The sequence below is a fragment of the Artibeus jamaicensis genome, unplaced genomic scaffold, assembly GCF_021234435.1.
Source record: "Artibeus jamaicensis isolate MK-2021 breed Jamaican fruit bat unplaced genomic scaffold, CSHL_Jam_final contig_793, whole genome shotgun sequence".
Classification (NCBI taxonomy): domain Eukaryota; kingdom Metazoa; phylum Chordata; class Mammalia; order Chiroptera; family Phyllostomidae; genus Artibeus; species Artibeus jamaicensis.
The window spans coordinates 7,065,274-7,082,730 of NW_026521975.1; the positions used below are offsets into that span (position 1 = coordinate 7,065,274).

Sequence of the window (17,457 nt, forward strand, 5' to 3'; positions counted from 1 at the left end):
GCTGATTTACAGGCTGTATGATGACACTGTTAATTTCATGATCAAACTGAATTACTGAAATGCAATAGCACTGTGAACAATTTCTGATTTCAATTTGCATTAAAATATCTAAATAAGCTCTCTTCAGTGCTATGCTCAGATTAAGATACTTTAATCTTAATCTTAAAATACTTTGAGAAGTATCTGTCAACAGACTCTAACACATAAAGGAAGTAGGAATCATCCATCTATTTAAAGAGATCTGTAATATGTATGGTCTGATCTTATAAAATATCCAAGAGAGAAGTTACCTTTTAGAGACTATGTATAACTAGTTGCCCTCTGTCTTGAATTTATTCTCAGAAAGGGTCTATTGACTTTAAAGATTTAAACAGTGCCCTTCCTATTTAAAAATCTTACTAAATTTTCAACAGCCCCAAAGACAACAAAATTTATAGAGAGATCAATAATGAAAGTGTGACAAAATGTTAACAGTTGGTGACTTACAAGCAAAGCATATGGGTATTCATTACTGTATTCTTTCCATTACTTTGTGGCTTTGAAATTTTTCAAAAAAAGAGATTGGGGGAAAGCCTAAACTAAAATAAAAGTTTCTAACAACAGATGACGACAGTAATGGTTAGTTTCCTGGTAAAGTTTTCATCTATTACCCAAGAAATGAGAAAAATGAAAGCACTCTAAAAAGTTTTCCATGAAGACAAATATATTTAATTTAACACGTGGTCATTTATTTTGAAATTATGTCCTTCCTTTTGGTGAGTGTGGGAAATAGCACATGAAAAAAGTTGCTTTCATGGCCTGATAATGATAGTGTATGAACATAAGAGCAAAAGAAACTTGTAAATGTCAAATAAAATTAATGAGGGTTTGCCACCAATTTTCATTTTTTTCCTTTCTCCTTAAAAATATCTAAATTTTGGGCAAGGCGACACACTTGCCAGATAAACAACTATATACCCCAGCTTATTTTACAGGTAAATATAGCTAATTAGATGTAGGTGGGAGACATGAAATGAGACTTTCAACATGGCTCATTTAGAGGAGAATGTTGTTATCAAATGTAGGGGGATGGGTATAGGGAAAAACAAGAAGCTTTGAATTGGATACAAAACATATTTTTATTTATATTAGACTGGACCAATTGACTCCTAAAAATTAGATTATTCTAAAACCCAGTGACTACTACTTCTCTAGGACCTCAAGTTCCTATTGAGGACAGGCAAACAGAGAGCCAGCAAAGCAGGCCTAAAGGGTACCTAGGCAGAAAAGGAAAGCTGCGGCCTGCTTCACCTCATAGGAACCCACTATTCAATAAAGTGGTTACTCAGCATAGAGTGTGACCCGACCACTATATTGACTAATCTCAATGGCAGGTACAAACGGACAGCCACAGACATCTAAAGCAGGAGTCCCCAACCACTGGGCCGCGGACTGACACCAGTCCGTGCCCTGTTAGGACCCCAGCCAGGAGAATTCTCCTGAGCCAAGTGCCCCCGCCCCGCCCTGCTCTGTAGAAAACCCAGGCCCTGTTGCCAAAAAGGTTGGGGACCGCTGATGTAAAGCATTTGGAGAAAAGATCACACGGTTATGATACACAGAAAAAATGTATAGTGACCTTCTTTAAGACAATAAGGAGCAAGCATCCAAAGTCACAAATCCTGAGAGAGTGAGAGTCACATTGACCTTCTGGAAACAAAATAACATGTCTCCCTGCAACCCAGCATAAGATTGAGACAGCCCTGTATGTTGCCTAACCTGGATATGTGCACTTCAATGGGCAGGTGCACAGGGTTCTAGAATACATAATACGATTGTTCAATACAGTGCATTCAATGAAGAATAAATGTTTTGTACTTCACTCAGCCTCCCCAAATGAACACAGCCTGATTGAGATAAATTTCTGAACTCGGTGCTAAAAGATTAAAATCAGAATCAGCAGGTATCCAGATATCTCTGGGGATAATAGGATGCATCCTGTTTAACACACACAGCTATTATTTATTGAGCATTTATTGAGGCCATTCACTATGTTTAATTATTTCTGTTCAATTATTTCATTTAACACAAATAACTCAGTGGAGGAGAGGATATTAACTACTATTTACAGATAAGGAAACCATGAGTTAGAGAAATTAAATATTTTCACTAAACTCACACAGCTAGTAAGTGGCAGAAATGAGATTTGAATTCAAATAGCTTTGATTCCAGAAATAATTTTGATGATAGACTTCATCTTCTGCAATAATACACCAGAAAATAAAAGTTGAGAAATATAAACAAGTGAATATTCTTGTTCTTTTTTTATGTTTATTTAAGAGGCACTCAGATGAGTAAATGTGATTGCTTTCATGATATCCCATTAGCTGGTAAACAGTAAACATAATTCTAAAAGCATCAACATTCAAAATATGAAAAGTTTTCTCACATAACAATCATGGCATTAGATACCTCTTGTCCATTTTATAGGGAGGCTAAGTAGAAGGGTTTTTTTTTTTTTGGTGGGGGGTTAGCAGGATAAAAATAAGCACTAAACATTAGAATGAAATGAATGCAGAAGACCCTGTTTCCTCATTATTTCAGGGTGATTATTTAATGCTTTTGTGTACCTGTTACTTTTGATGCAAAAACTTCATCTTTAAATAAAAGATCAATTAAGAAAAATGTTTTTATTAAAATTATTAGTAATTAGTGAGTGATGTTGTCATTTTGTTTTTGTAGGCACATATAAAGTAAAATCTATGTATCCTTGGATGCTAAAGGAAATTGTAAGTATAACATCAAAATGAAATTAATCAAAGAACAGATATTTAAGACTCTTTAAAAAGACAGCATAGCTTCTAGCGCACATTGTGACAAGAGCTTAGCTGACTGGGTGGCATACCTAAGAAAAGAACAGGACCCTCAGAAAGGGAGTTTAGATTAGGGATCTGTGATATATTTCTATAATAATGAGCTTTCAGGGCTGCTTCCAGAAGCTTCCTGCTCAGAAATACTATTATCTTGTTTTACAATTTGTATATCACCATAGGGTTTATGGACAGATCAAGACTTTGCTTGAGTGACAGCAGTCCCATATCATTTGGCTTTCTCTTGTGCTGAACTCATGACAAGAAAACAAACTTCTGAAGTGTAAAGTATCCACATAGCTTAAGAGAAAGAGAGTATGCTGACCTGCATGCCTGTCTGCTTTAAACTTCTGTTTCTCATGGTCAATGATGAAGTTGGTATTTTGAAATTCACGGTGTAACTAACCCTAAGAAACAGATCTCTTCCTAGCTGGCCACCTTCCTTCCTGTTAGGGACTTTTTCATTGAAGTTGTAATGTATTAAGTGCCCTGTTTGCATGGGTGACAAGATCAGTACAGCATAAAATACTTAATCTGATGAGTTTTATTGTATTCAACATTTTTAGGGAACGTTAAGATTTAGGAACACTGGTGCACAGTGAAGTCTTCTCAAATTGGACTATATGCTTTATAAACATTCATAAGAATAAAAACAAACCTCAATAAATTAATCTCTTCTCCTTTCTAATGTCTCTTTGTTTCCCTTTGTACAACAGTAGCAGAGGAATTGGTACTCTTTCTTTATGGCAGTAATCCCCAGCTGGTATGAATCTAGACTGTAAATCCAATCTAAAAATCTTTTAGTTATTGTTTAGATCAAGATTCCAAGTTTTCAGCCAAGATGGAGACATGGGTAGATAAGCTTTGCTTCCTTGCACAACCAAAAGAAGAATAACAACCAATTTAAAAATAGAACACTACCAGAACTGCCAGAAAATCAGACTGTATGGAAGTCTGACAACCAAGGAGTTAAAGAAATAAATATTCATCCAGACTTGTAGGAGGGGTGAAGATGGGAAGCCAGGGCAGACAGGACTTGTGACAAGGTGGTGGGTGGAGCAGGATATCCCATATTTCTGTGCAGGTAACCTGGGAAGAACAACTGGGGAACGAGACAGATTGCTCAACCCAGGGTGCCAGCACAGGAAAAGGAAGTTTTAAAACCGCTGCTTGTAAACACCTGTGAGAATTGCAGCAGTGGGAGAAACTCCCAGCCTCACTGGAGAGTTCTTTGAGAGATCCACAGGGTACTAGAATGGACACAAGCCCACTCACCCAGGAATCAGCACCAGAAAGGGCACAATTTCCTTGTGGGTAGTTAAAGAAGTGACTGAAAGCCAGCCGACAGCCAAGCAAACAGCACTGTTCCCTCTCTGACCCATCCCCACATACAGTGCCACAACACAGTAGGTGAATTGTCTTGCCCTAGTGAATACCTAAGGCTCTGCCCCTTTCAACATAATAGGTGGGCTGAGATAAAAAAAAATATGGCCCAAATGAAAGAACAGATCAAAACTCCAAATGGGAGGGAGGGGGGAGACGGGGGGGGGGTGGATGGGAGAAATAGATTTAAAAAAAAGTACTTAAAAAGTACCTAAATAAAATTTAATTAAAAAAAAAACTCCAGAAAAAGAACTAAGCAACCAGGAGATAGCCAACCTATCAGAGGCAGAATTCAAAACACTGGTAATCAGGATGCTCACAGATATGGCTGAGTAAGGTTACAAAACAGAGGAAAAAGTGAAGGCTGTGAAAAGTGAAATAAAGAAAAATATACAGAAACCAACAGTGAAGGGAAGGAAACTAGGACTCAAATCAACAATTTGGATCAGAAGGAAGAAATAAACATTCAACTGGAGCAGAATGAAGAAACAAGAATTCAAAAAAATGAAGACGGGCTTAGGAACCTCTGGAACAACTTTAGTTGTTCTAACATCTGAATCATAGGGGTGGTTCTAGAAGAAGAAGAGGAAGAAATTCAAATCTCATTTGAAAAAATAATGAAGAATAACTTCCCTAATCTGGCAAAGGAACTAGACATGCAAGTTCGGGATGCTCACAGAGTCCCAAAGAAGGTACATCCGAGGAGAAACACACCAAGACACGTCATAATTATATTACCCAAGATTAAGATAAGGACAGAATCTTAAAAGCAGTAAGAGGAAAGGAGAAAATTACCTACAAAGGAGTTCCTATAAGCCTATCAGCTGATTTCTCAAAAGAAACCTTGCAGGCAAGAAGGGGTTAGAAAGAAGTATTTGAAGTTAGGAAATGCAAGCACCTACATCCAAGATTGATCTATCCAGCAAAGCTATCATTTAGAATGGAAGAGCAGATAAAGTGCTTCCCAGATAAGGTTGACGAAAAAGAGTTCATCATCACCAAGACCTTATCATATGAAATGTTAGACTTATCTAAGAAAAAAGAGATGATCAAAACTATGAACAATAAAATGACAACAAACTCACAATTGTCGACAACTAAACCAAAAAAAAAAGCAAAAACAAACTAAGCAAACAACTAGAACAGGAGCAAAATCCCAGAAATGGAGATTACATGGAGGGTTCTCAGTGGGAAGGGGAATTGGGGAAAATGGGGGGAAAGGTACAGGGAATAAGAAGCATAATTGGTAGGTATAAAATAGATAGGGAGAGATTAAGAATAGTATAGGAAATGGAAAAGCCTAAGAACTTACATGTACAACCCATGGACATGAGCTAAGAGGGGGACATGCTGGGGAAAGGTGGTTACAGGGCAGAGGGGGGATAAAGCGGAGAAAGAAACAGGACAACTGTAATAGCATAATCAATAAAATATATTTTAAAATAAAAAAACATCAAATAAAAAATAAGTCTTTTAGTGATCGTTTAATATTTTTGAGACAGGTAATTATGCCCCCACCCCTTTTCTTTTCTCAATGTCAAGGTAAATTTCCTGCTGTATTCTGCAGTTGGATTCGGTGTGTTTCCCTGTGGCCCTGGCTTTATTGTAAGGAGAGTCCCTTTATTGTAATGCTCATCAGGGTGGACCCTGGAGTTTGGTTTCTGAGCTTTGTCTCATGTAAGGGCATCAAAACAGGTACTAGATTTGCCTAGTTGGGAAATCCTCCTCTACGAACAATTTCAGTACCCTGCTCACCTCTCTGTGTGTACACCTTTCTTGTATTTTGCATTTAAGTCCTCACTATCTTGTCAGTTGCTTGAATGCTCTACAGAAATTGATTTTCTGTTTATCTACTATCTTAGTTTTTTTTAATGCAGGGTCAGTTCCCAATTTATAGCACCATTTCAAAATGGAACTTTTATATGGATTTTGAAAAACAAATCTATATCAAACTGATGTTAAGAATACAGACTCTACAGTCATACTGCCTGGTTTCATATCATAGATTTAGGCTTTATCATCTGTGTGATCCTGGGCATGTCATTTAACTTCATTGTGTTTTATTTTCCTCATCTTTAAAATGAGGGAAGTAATAGTACGTTTTTTATAATATAGATAAAACAGTACCCTTTCTGCCACCTGATAAACACGTTAGTGTTTATTAACACCATTATCACTACCTCTCTAAAAGAATTAGTAAGAAAAATGAGAAATGATAACAGAATGGGGAGGGTAAACTGGCGTGTTAACCTGCATGGGAACAGGGAATGAGGAAAACTATAAAAATCTGGAAGAAAATAATATAAAAAGGTTTTATAAAGGATGTCTTGATGTATGCCATGCAATATAATTCATCATTTCCTGCTTTTTGAAAGGATCACATTAGTTTTTAATATTTTTTGTGGGGGGCCTAGGAGCAAAATTTATATTTCTTTTGGATATGATAATGTACTCATACTGGTTTCCAGGTGGTTCCGCTTTTTTCTTAGTATATATTTAACTCACAGCAGTCCACGATTTCACTACAAAGACTGTTATACTTAATAAGAATTGGCATAGCTTTGGCGATCTGTATGAAACATAGCAGGCACTCATGACAGAGCAACACAAAGACAACTTGAATATGATAAATGAATGAAATGCTGGCAAAATGCAACAAAATTTTAACTAGAAAACTTACACGTTAAACAGATAACCTAAACAACAAATGCAGTAAGAAAGATGATGTAAAAATGTTGGTATTTTTAAAACAGCATTTTCTACTTACAAAAAATTGAAACTGCTTAGTACAGAACACTTGGAAAACATGGGGCAAGTTTTCTCCGCTTCTGCACAACTGATGTCTTAGGCCAGTTCATTCTTTATAGGCAGGCAGGTGACTGGTGCATTGTTGGATGTTCAGTAGGAGAATTAGCCTTTACCCACCATGTGCCAATAGCATCATAGCCACACCACTTTATAACAACCAAAAATGTCTCCAGATATTGCCAAATGTCACCTGTGGGCAAAATCACTCTTGGCTGAGAACCAGTAAAATAGAGAAATTACTAAAGTCACACTAAAATGGAGAAATTACATCTAGAAGTGTAAGCTTTTTGTTCACATAAATACAAATTACAAAACAGTCACATTGAATTTAACAGTTTATATGCATCAACATTTTTGTTATGTAATGTTTCTCTGCAGCATAATTTTTTGGTAGTGTGAGTACCTTATAATAACAAAATAATTCTAATTCTTCCCTCCCACCCCTTGTGTCATAGCTATCGTTCATTTCACTTCTACAGAATTACACAGGGCCTGGCACAAATAACACCCCTTCTTTATTCCAAATCCTTTATTCCAAAATCACAAGCATGTAATTCTGTAACATAATGATATCACACTCAAGTACACCTAATGAAACTTTAGGTAAAATGTTCAAATTAAAACTATAAATTATGACACCCACGTGATTACCCTACCAACCACACTCAAGCAGGCGTTTCTTCTCCCAGACACTGCATTTATGTGTTTATGCCACAGGCACACACAACCAAGTACACTGTTGCCACTATTATTTGAAGAAACTGTTACCTGTTAGATCAATTAAAAACAAAACCATAAACGATTTTATTTTACTTGCACTTATTCTTTCTCTCATGTTTTTCCTTTCTTTATGTAGATCCAAGCTTCTGACTTATACCATTTGCTTTCTCTCTAAAGAACTTGTTTGAAAATTTCTTGCAAGGCAGGTCTACTGGCAACAAATTCCTTCCATTTCTGTATGAGGAAGTCTTCGTTGCCCCTCGACTTAATTTTTTTTTAAATTTTACTCATTGATTTTAGAGGAGGGGGTGGATTGACAGACAGACCGACATCAACCTGTGATTCTTGCATGTATCAGACCCTCCCAGGACCAACTCGCAACCTCAGCATGGTGCATTGGGAGATGCTCTAACCAACCGAGCTACCCAGCCATGGCTCCCTCTTCACTTTTGGGAGATAATGTTACAGGGCATAGAATTGTAGGTTGGTTGATTTTTATTTTCTGCCAGCACTTATATATTTTACCTCACTCTTTTCTTGCTTGCATGGTTTCTGAAGAGCAGTCAGATATAATTCTTATCTTCATTCCTCTAGAGGTAAGGTGTTTGTTTTTCTTTGGCTTCTTCTGGATTTCCCCCCTTTATCCTTGATTTTATGTGGTTTGGGAATGATACGTAGTTTTTCTGGTATTTATACTTTTTGGTATTCTACGAGCTCTCTGGATTTCACAGTTTTGGTGCATGACATTAATTTGGGGAACAGTTTCAGTTATTATTGTTCCAGATACTTGTTTCTGTCCCTCTCTCTCTTCTCCTTCAGAAATACCCGCTACAGATATGTTTCTCCTTTTGTAGCTGTCCCACACTTCTAGAATATTTTGTTCTATTTTTTTTGTCTTTTTTCTTTTTCTTTTCAGTTTTGGAAGTTTCTATTGAGATAGCCTGAAGCTCAGAGATTTTTTTCCTCAGCCATGTTCAGTCTGCTATAAGCCCATTAAAGGCCTTTTTAAAAAAAATTCTGGTGCAGTTTTTTTTTAATCTCTATCATTTCTTTTGGGTTCTTTCTTAGGATACCCACCTCTGTGCATACACTGCCCATCTGTCTAATGGATGTCTAAGTAAACACCTCATCCATTAGAGATCTTAGCATATAAATTCTGATTTAAATTCCCTGTCTGATAATTTCAACATCCCTGCCATATGCGAATCTGGTTTTGATGCTTCCTCTGTCTTTTCAAACTCTGTTTTTTGCCTTTTCATATTTCCTGTAATTTTTTTTCTGTATGGTCAGGCATGCTGTAGTGGTAAAAAGGCACTGCCAGGCACTGATTCCCAGGGAAGGTTTAATTTGAGTGTTTCTGCTCCCTCAGTTGTAGTTGTCTGTATTCCCCTTTCCCTCTGTGATTTTTGGAGTAGTGGTTTGCCCTGTGATTTCAGTTTTCTTTTAGATCTATGAAAAGTTGGTGATTTTTTAGTTTGTTCAGGTTTTACTTGCTTCTACGACCTACTGCATGTTTTTAAATGGATGTTGTTGTAAAAAAAAAAAGATCCACTTTAAAATGGAGTTGAACTGCCATAAACACCTTATATCTCAAAGCTTTAAAATGTTAAAGCAGGGCAAATTAACCTTTGGACTTGGCTACTAGACTGATGGCTACCAGATCAAACATTAAAAGCATTGTTTAGAATTAACACCACTATGTCTGTTTATCTGCACCAACAGAAATACCTTCCTTCCATTAATATAATTGCTTCCTTTTCCCTTTCTCATAAATACCCCTTGCCTTTGTCTCCCAATCCAAACAGTATTTTGGTTTTCTCCCTGAATCAGGCTTCCCAAATAGCTATTTATTTTCTGACTTCAGGTAAATGTTTGTTGCCTCTCACTTTGACTTTTTAATGTTTATGGTATGCCATAGTATGGAAGATTTTTATCGTTTCAAATAAAGATAAACTAAATATGCCTGATTGTTTCTTCAGACTAAATTCTTGTGAGTAGAATTGTAGCTCAAAGTAAAGAAAAAGCATTGCAATTTGGTGCTGTCCACTATTAGGGTGATGGACTTCAGCGACAGGTCACCCTCACCCACCAAATTCTCTTTTGTGGCGTTTCGTGCGGAGCAAAATCCTCCCCGGAGCCATTCACACACCTGTCTTTCTGATCCTCTGCGAACTGCTCCGTAAAGGATCTCCTTCTGACAGGGTTTGGTGAGTCCTCCACCGGCAGGGGGCACTGTAGAACCGGCGAAGTCCCCAAAGACTAAGAAGCTCATCTCCTTCCGCTATGGTCTGTTCCACCCGCAAATACCCTATCGCCAGCCCCAGGGTTGGGGAAGTGTTTCTAGGAGACGGCACAGACCGCTGCGCCTGCGCAGTCGGTGTGGCCGGGGGTGGGCTGTTAGTAGCGCTCACCCGTTGATCTTGTTCCTGCTTAGTCTTGGTTGCCGTCCCCGCCCGGGTTCCCTGGCCTCATGAGACGCCGGTGAGGCGGGCCGCCGGCCGACTCTCGTCGGGATGGAGCACATCCGTACGACCAAGGTAGGCGGGCCCGGATGATGTGTTTGCCGCTGGCCCGGGTCTGAGACCGGGCGTAGGCTGGAGACGAGCAGAGCTCGGTCGGTCAGAGGAAGGCTGAGGACCGGTCGGGCGGGGCCTGGCTACTGGCCGAGGGTCCCGGCGGGGCCTGTGGTGGGGGCTGCGGCAGAGACATTTTGGGCCACGGGGGTGTACCGAGGCCTCCTTGTACCCTCGGGAGTGCAGCCTCACTTGTTATTCCAAGGCGTTGGGTGCGGTGATCTGTCGCCGCCCTCTTAGCTTTTTCTTTGCCAAAATTGGGGCTGTTTAGCTGCGGGGCCTGTCAGTCTTTCTCTGCCTCAGACTGGAAAGCTAGTGGGTCTACAAGTGAACATTTCGATGCTCTGTAAACTTTTCCTTGTTTACGGTTAGTTGCCCCGGTCACACATTCTTGATGCAAGTATTGGAGAAACTGAGATCACCACTCAGCTCCTCACTTTCCGGTCCCGGCCGGGTTCAAGTGGTTTAGATTAGGTGTTTCCGTCTCTGTGCTTAAACTTGATTGTCTTTAGAGCCAGCTCAACAGAGGAGTTACGGAGAGCTAAAAATATTATATCCTATATTTTAAAGTGTTTGATAAAATTGTTATTCAACAGAACTTACTAAATTCCATGCTTAATTTTGGTGCATAAAAGGTATGCTTGTGATTCCATAACAACTGTTAAAACTGAGGGAAATAACATCAAAATATTACCAAATTACTTTACCAACATTTAAGTTAGATTTTAACTTTGGGAGGGGTAAAATAAAGAGACCAGAACAATTGAAGAACATGATTTGAGGATCGTTGGGAAAAGGACGCCCCACTTCGAATCTTGACTTGTGTTTTGCTGAGACCAGTTGATTGCTGCTCATCCTAGAATCACTGTTTAGCAGACATTCATCATCTTCATTTGTTCCATGGAGAATCTGAGCTGTCATTAAAATGTTTCACAAAGCTTTTTAAAGTGTACATGGAGCCCCGGATGGTGTGGCTCAGTGGATTGAGTGCCGGCCTGCAAACTGAGGGGTTGCAGATTTGATTCCTGTTCAGGGCACAGCCCTGGGCTGCAGGCCAGGTTCCCAGGTTAGGGGCATGTGGGAGGTAAACCCATTGGTGTATATATCTCGCACATGGATGTTTCTCTCCCTCTTTTCCCCCTCCCTTCCTTTCTTTCTAAAAGTAGAAAAATAAAATATTTTTAAAAAAAAACACAAAACACCCTGGCTGGCGTGGCTCAGTGGATTGAGTGCCAGCCTGCGAGCCAGTGTCTCCAGTTCCATTCCCAGTCAGAGCCCATGCCTGGGTTGCAGGCAAGCCCCCAGTAGGGGGCGCAGGAGAGGCAACCACACATTGATGTTTCTCCCTCCCTAAAAGTAAATAAAAAGTAAAATAAGTAAGACTAAAAGTAAAATAAATAAGATTAAAAGTAAAATAATTATTTTACTTTCTCTAAAAGTAAATAAATAAGACTTCCGGCCAAGATGGAGGTGTAGGTGGAAACACCGTACCTCCTCGCACAACCAAATTTAAGGACAGCAAAGATTTAGAAACAAAAACACAAACAGAACAGACAAAAAATTGAACTGTACCGAAGTCTGACGACAACAACAGACCATTCATCCTGACCAGTAAGAGGGGTGGAGAGGGGTCCTGGCAGGACGAGGCAGTGGTTGGCAGACCCTGGTGCCCTGCGGGGAGGAAACGAGCAAACCCAGTAAGGTGCGCAAGGTGGTTGGCTGACCGTGGACAAACATTCACGCGCAGATAAACCAGGAAAAACGGGCAGTGAGATAAACTGCTCAAACCAGGGCCCCAGCGATGGGAAATAAAACCTAAAAGCACCGATTGCAAAAACTTTTGGGGATTGAAATGCTGGGAGAGACCCCCAGCCTCACAAGAGAGTTTGTTGGAGAGACCCACAGGGTCCTAGAATGTACATAAGCCCACCCACCCAGGAACCAGCACCAGAAAGGCCCAATTGGCTTGTGGGAAGTGACAGAAGGGACCAAAATCTGAGAGAGAGCAGAGCAAGCTCCATTGCTCCCTCTTTGACCCTGTCCCCACATACAGCATCACAACCCAGCATCTGGGTTGCCCTGCCCTGGAGAACACCTAAGGCTCTGCCCTTCATACATAACAGGTGTGACCAGACCAAAACATTATGGCTCAAACAGAAGAACAGATCAAAGCCCCAGAGCCAATACTTCTAAGCGACCAAGAGGTAGCCAACCTATCAAATGCACAGTTCATACCATTGGTGATCAGGATGCTCACAGAACTGGTTGATTTTGTTCACAAATTAGATGAAAAAATGAAGGCTACAGTAAGTGAAATGAAGGAAAATGCACTGGAAACCAATAGTGATGGAAAGAAAACTGGGACTCAAATCAATGGAGTGAACCAGAAGGGAAAAACAAAACAAAACAAACAAAAAAGAATGAAGAAACAAGAATTCAAAAAAATGAGGAGAGGTTTAGGAACCTCCAGGACATGTTTAACCGTTCCAACATCTGAATTATAGGTGTACCAGAAGGGGAAGAGGAAGAGCAACAAGTGGAAAAGTTATATAAACAAATAATAAAGGAGAATTTCCCTAATATGGCAAAGGAAGGAGACTTCCAGGAAGTCCAGGAAGCTCAGAAAGTCCCAAAGAAGTTGGACCCAAGGAGGAACACACCAAGGCACATCATAATTATATTAGCCAAGATTAAAATGAAGGAGAGTGGGTTGCAGGCCAGTTCCCTGCAGGCCAGTTCCTAGCAGGGGACGCACGAAAGGCAACCATACATTGATGTTTCTCTCCCTCTCTCCTTCCCCCACTTCCCCTCTAAAGATAAATAAATAAAAATCTTTTTAAAAAAATAAATAAAATGAAGGAGAGAATTCTAGAAGCAGCAAGAGATAAGGGAACAGTCACCTACAAAGGAGTTCCTATCAGACTCTCAGCTGATTTCTCTCAAAAGAGACCTTACAGGCAAAAAGGGTCTGGAAAGAAGTATTCCGAGTCATGAAATCCAAAGACCTACATCTAAGATTGCTCTATCCAGCAAAGCTTTCATTTAGAATGGAAGGACAGATAAAGTGCTTCTCAGATAAGGTCAAGTGCAAGGAGTTCATCATCACCAAGCCCTTATTATATGAAATGTTAAAGGGACTTATCTAAGAAAAAGAAGATAAAAAAATATGAACAATAAAAAGACAGCAAACTCATTTACTAACAGCCACAGCTAAAACAAAAGCAAACTAAGCAGACAGCTAGATCAGGAGCAAAGCCACAGAAATGGAGATCACATGGTGGGTTAGCAACAGGGGAGTGGGAGGAGGAGAGAAAGGGAGATGGTATGGAGAATAAGTAGCATAGACGATGAAGAGAAATTAGGGGGAGGGCAAGAATAGTGTGGGAAATGTAGAACCTAAAGAACTTATGACACATGGACGTGAACTAAAGGGGGGAGCGGGGAGCAGGGGGTGTGCATGGTGGAGGGGAATGAAGGCAGGGAAATGGGACAACTATAATGGCATAAGCAATAAAATAAAAAATCTTTTTTTTAAAGATTGTATTTATCTTTAGAGGGGAAGGAGAGAGGGAGAGAAACATCAATGTATGGTTGCCTCTAGTGTGTCCCCTGATGGGAACTGGCCTGCAACCCAGGCATGTGCCCTGACTGGGAATCGAATCGCGATTGTCTGGTTCGCAGGCCCGCACTCAATCCACTGAGCTACACCAGCCAGGGCTAAAAAATCTTTTAAAAATAAAATAAAATTAAATAAATAAATAAATAAAAGTCTTTTTAAAAAATTAAGAAAAAACATTAAAAACCTGTAAATTCTCCCTTTAAAAATTGAAGCATATATAGATTTTTTATTAGAGGCTGTTTTTAACATTGCACATACTATATCTAATAAAATTGAAGAATTAAATAGTACTAACACCTTTTAAAAAATCTCTTTTTTTTTTAAGAGAAGAAAGGTAAAGTAACTCTAGAATTCAAGCGGCTGATACTTTATGTTTGAAAATAGAAGGGTGAGTAAGTAAATAACCAAACTAGTAGAAAATGTAGATGTGGAAAGAAGAACTAGAGTAGGCATCAGACCAGGTTCTTCTGGTTTCAAAGTCCCAGACATATATATAGTAGCTGTGTGCACATGACTTCCCTCTGTAGCAGACTGAACCTCCTGGTTGCCTTTCTCATCATCCTTGCTACAGCACACAATAACAAAACAGCAAAGTGAACTGAGTTTACTCAGTTACAACCAGCCCTATCCCTAGGTGGCTGATAAGAGTGAACAGAAAGTTGGAAAAATCTAGGATTCTTTGGCTTATTTAAACCTTTCCACTTTATATTTATGGTGAATGTTTGTCTGTTTTTATCTGTATAATTGTAGCTCTTAACATTTCCTGAAGTTTATTGCTGGTGAATCACTTGGTCAAGGGTACCTCTTTAACTACCAGTTGATAGTAGTTTAATTACTTTTCTGACTTAGTCTTACTTTTTCACAGTGGGTCCAGGTTGGTGTTTTAGTTAAAATTCTTTCATGACTTTTTTTTGCTATACAAATTTTTATTTATTTATTTGAGAGAGAGAAACATTGATCCGCTGCTCCACACACTTATGCATTCATTGGCTGACTTGCATGTCCCCCACTAGGAATCAAACCCACAACTATGGTGCATCAGGACAGTGCTCCAACCGAGTGAGCTACCAATGCTTTTGGGTGCTCTGGGTGGTGGTGTTCTTTATCATCTAACAAGTAATTTACTGGCTTTCTACTTAATCTCTTATTTGAATTTGTTTGCTGAATTTAGGCACTTTAACCTTTAATTCAGGTATTATGTGTACATATTCTGTTAATAATAATTCAAATATTGCAAATAATGTTGAAATCTCTCCTTGCCACCTCCCATTTCCCATTTTCCTTCCAGAGGTAAATTGCTGTTACCAATTATATGTGCACACCTTTTATATTTTACGTACATATTTACATGCATATATGTACTTACAATATTATATAATATTTTTGTTTTAACTTTTTTACATATATGGAATTCATTGTACATACTGTCCGCAAATTGCTTTCTTCACTTAATAATATATCTTACAGAGCTTTCTATGTAAGTATTGTATAAATACAGACATCTCACTGTTTTCTATAATATGAGTGTGTCATAGTATGTTTAATAATTTATTTGAAAACATTAAGGTTATTGCAAAGCTTTAGTGGTACAAATAATGTGGCCACAAATACTGTTACATATGTAACTTTGTACACATATGTCATTGTTTCTCTTGAGCGATGCAGAAAATGGAGGGGCCTTGTCAAGGGACCTAGAATTGTCATTTATAGATTCTCCTCAGTCTTCTTCTAGGCAACTGGATCATGATATAAGAACAGCCATTTCCTTTTATTTTTGCCATCATTGCATATTAAGAAACTTACCTCAAAGGTGAAAGCAAGATGTCATTTGCATTTCTCCAATTAATAGCAAGATTAAACAGTTTTTATATTTTTATTTCTATAAATTCTTTAGAATCTTTCCAATCATTTCCTGTTGGATTGTATATACTTTTTCTTACTGATTTATTGGACATTGATGACTTTTTAAGGACCAAAGGATTTCTGACTAATATTCTATTAAAATGACTTCTCAAGTGTGCTCCTTTATTACTTTCAATTATTTTTCTAGCATTGGAGCACTGCTACCCTGGACTCATCCTAAGTGGCTGTGTGCAGAGCGCCCTGAAACCAGTGTTTGCTAGGTGCCTGTTATGTGCCCGGCACTGCACAGACACTAGATACACAGCTGCAAGTCCCACAGACGTGGGCCTCACACTCTGATAATTATTGACATTCTACTGACCTGAGTTCCTTAAATTGTAACTTATAAGAATCACTTCATAACTTATAAGTTACAAAGATTGATTTAAACATAGCCAACTTTTTGTTTCTGTTATGTATAGCCTCACCTGGACATAGTTAACTAGCTGCCAAAATCATTGTATTTCAAACTACAAATGAATTGCTTTCCATTTATTTAGCTGTTTTGAACTCTCTGTAGTTTAGTCACTGTGATCAAGAATTGGCTGTGAAGTATAGTACTATGTAACTAGTGATTCTTTCTGTATTGTTCAGATAGCTGCACAGTTGGCCCTTGAATAATGCTGGGGTTAGGGGTGCTGACCCTTGTGCAGTTGAAAATCTGTGTATAACTTGACTCCCCGCAAACTTAGCTATTCTTGGTATCCAATGGGGATTGATTTAGCTCCTGTCCTCCCCATGGATACCAAAATCTGTGGATATAAAATGGTATAAATTGATGCATACAGTTGGCCTTCTGCATCCGTGGGCTATTAACCATGAAGTGAAAACAGTACAGGTGTTTATTGAAGAAAAATCCATGTGTAAGTGAACCCACACAGTTCAAACCTATGTTGTTTGAGGGTCAACTGTGTGTAGTAATTATATGTCAATATAGCCAATTGTATATTATCATTTCGTAGTATTTACAATTTCACAGATATGGTAATTTATACAAAATTATCACTAATCTCTAAACACCACCAGTTGGATACATTGTTTCTATTTACAAATGAGGAAATGGGCTTAGAGAATGGAAATAATCTGCCCAATTAGCTCGTGAGACATAGAGTCAAGATTTAAACTAAGATTTGTCTAACTCCAAAGACTATGTAATGTCTTTCCCATTGACTCTCTAATTTTAATCTAATTGTAAAAATGTATTAATATTAATTCAGAAATAAATCCTAAGAATAAGTCTAAGAGCTTTATCTTCCTCACGCTTCTTGGCATAGGTAAGTAATAGTTATGTGGCATTGTTTGTTGTATTGTTTGTGGTCAATTTTTGTTTTCTGTCTTTGCTTACAGAGATTTATGAGATAAAATATTTTAACGGAATACTAATTAAATGGCCTTATTGTTTTAGAATTCAAGAGTAGATATACCATCCTGTTTTGGTCACATTTGGCTTATTAACTGTATAGCATCAGTAGAGATGCCAAGTCTGAATTTGAAATTTTTCAAAGAGCATTTTCAAGCTATGCTTAAGAACAGTGTAGCTACTACCTGTCACTTTGAGTGCTAACTTTGCCATAATGAGATAGTCATAATGAGATAGTCTTGCCAA

At 38.5% G+C, this 17,457-nt stretch overlaps 1 protein-coding gene across 1 annotated transcript in view; it reads left to right on the forward strand.

Annotated features, from left to right (window-relative positions):
- The first annotated feature begins 10,113 nt into the window (after positions 1–10,113).
- MTMR6 (myotubularin related protein 6) overlaps positions 10,114–17,457 on the forward strand; it is a 41,619-nt gene continuing 34,275 nt past the window's right edge. Inside the window, exon 1 of the mRNA XM_037137161.2 lies at positions 10,114–10,294. Within this exon, the coding sequence (XP_036993056.1) occupies positions 10,271–10,294 (24 nt within the window). The 5' untranslated portion in view covers positions 10,114–10,270. The remainder of the gene's footprint in view (positions 10,295–17,457) is intronic.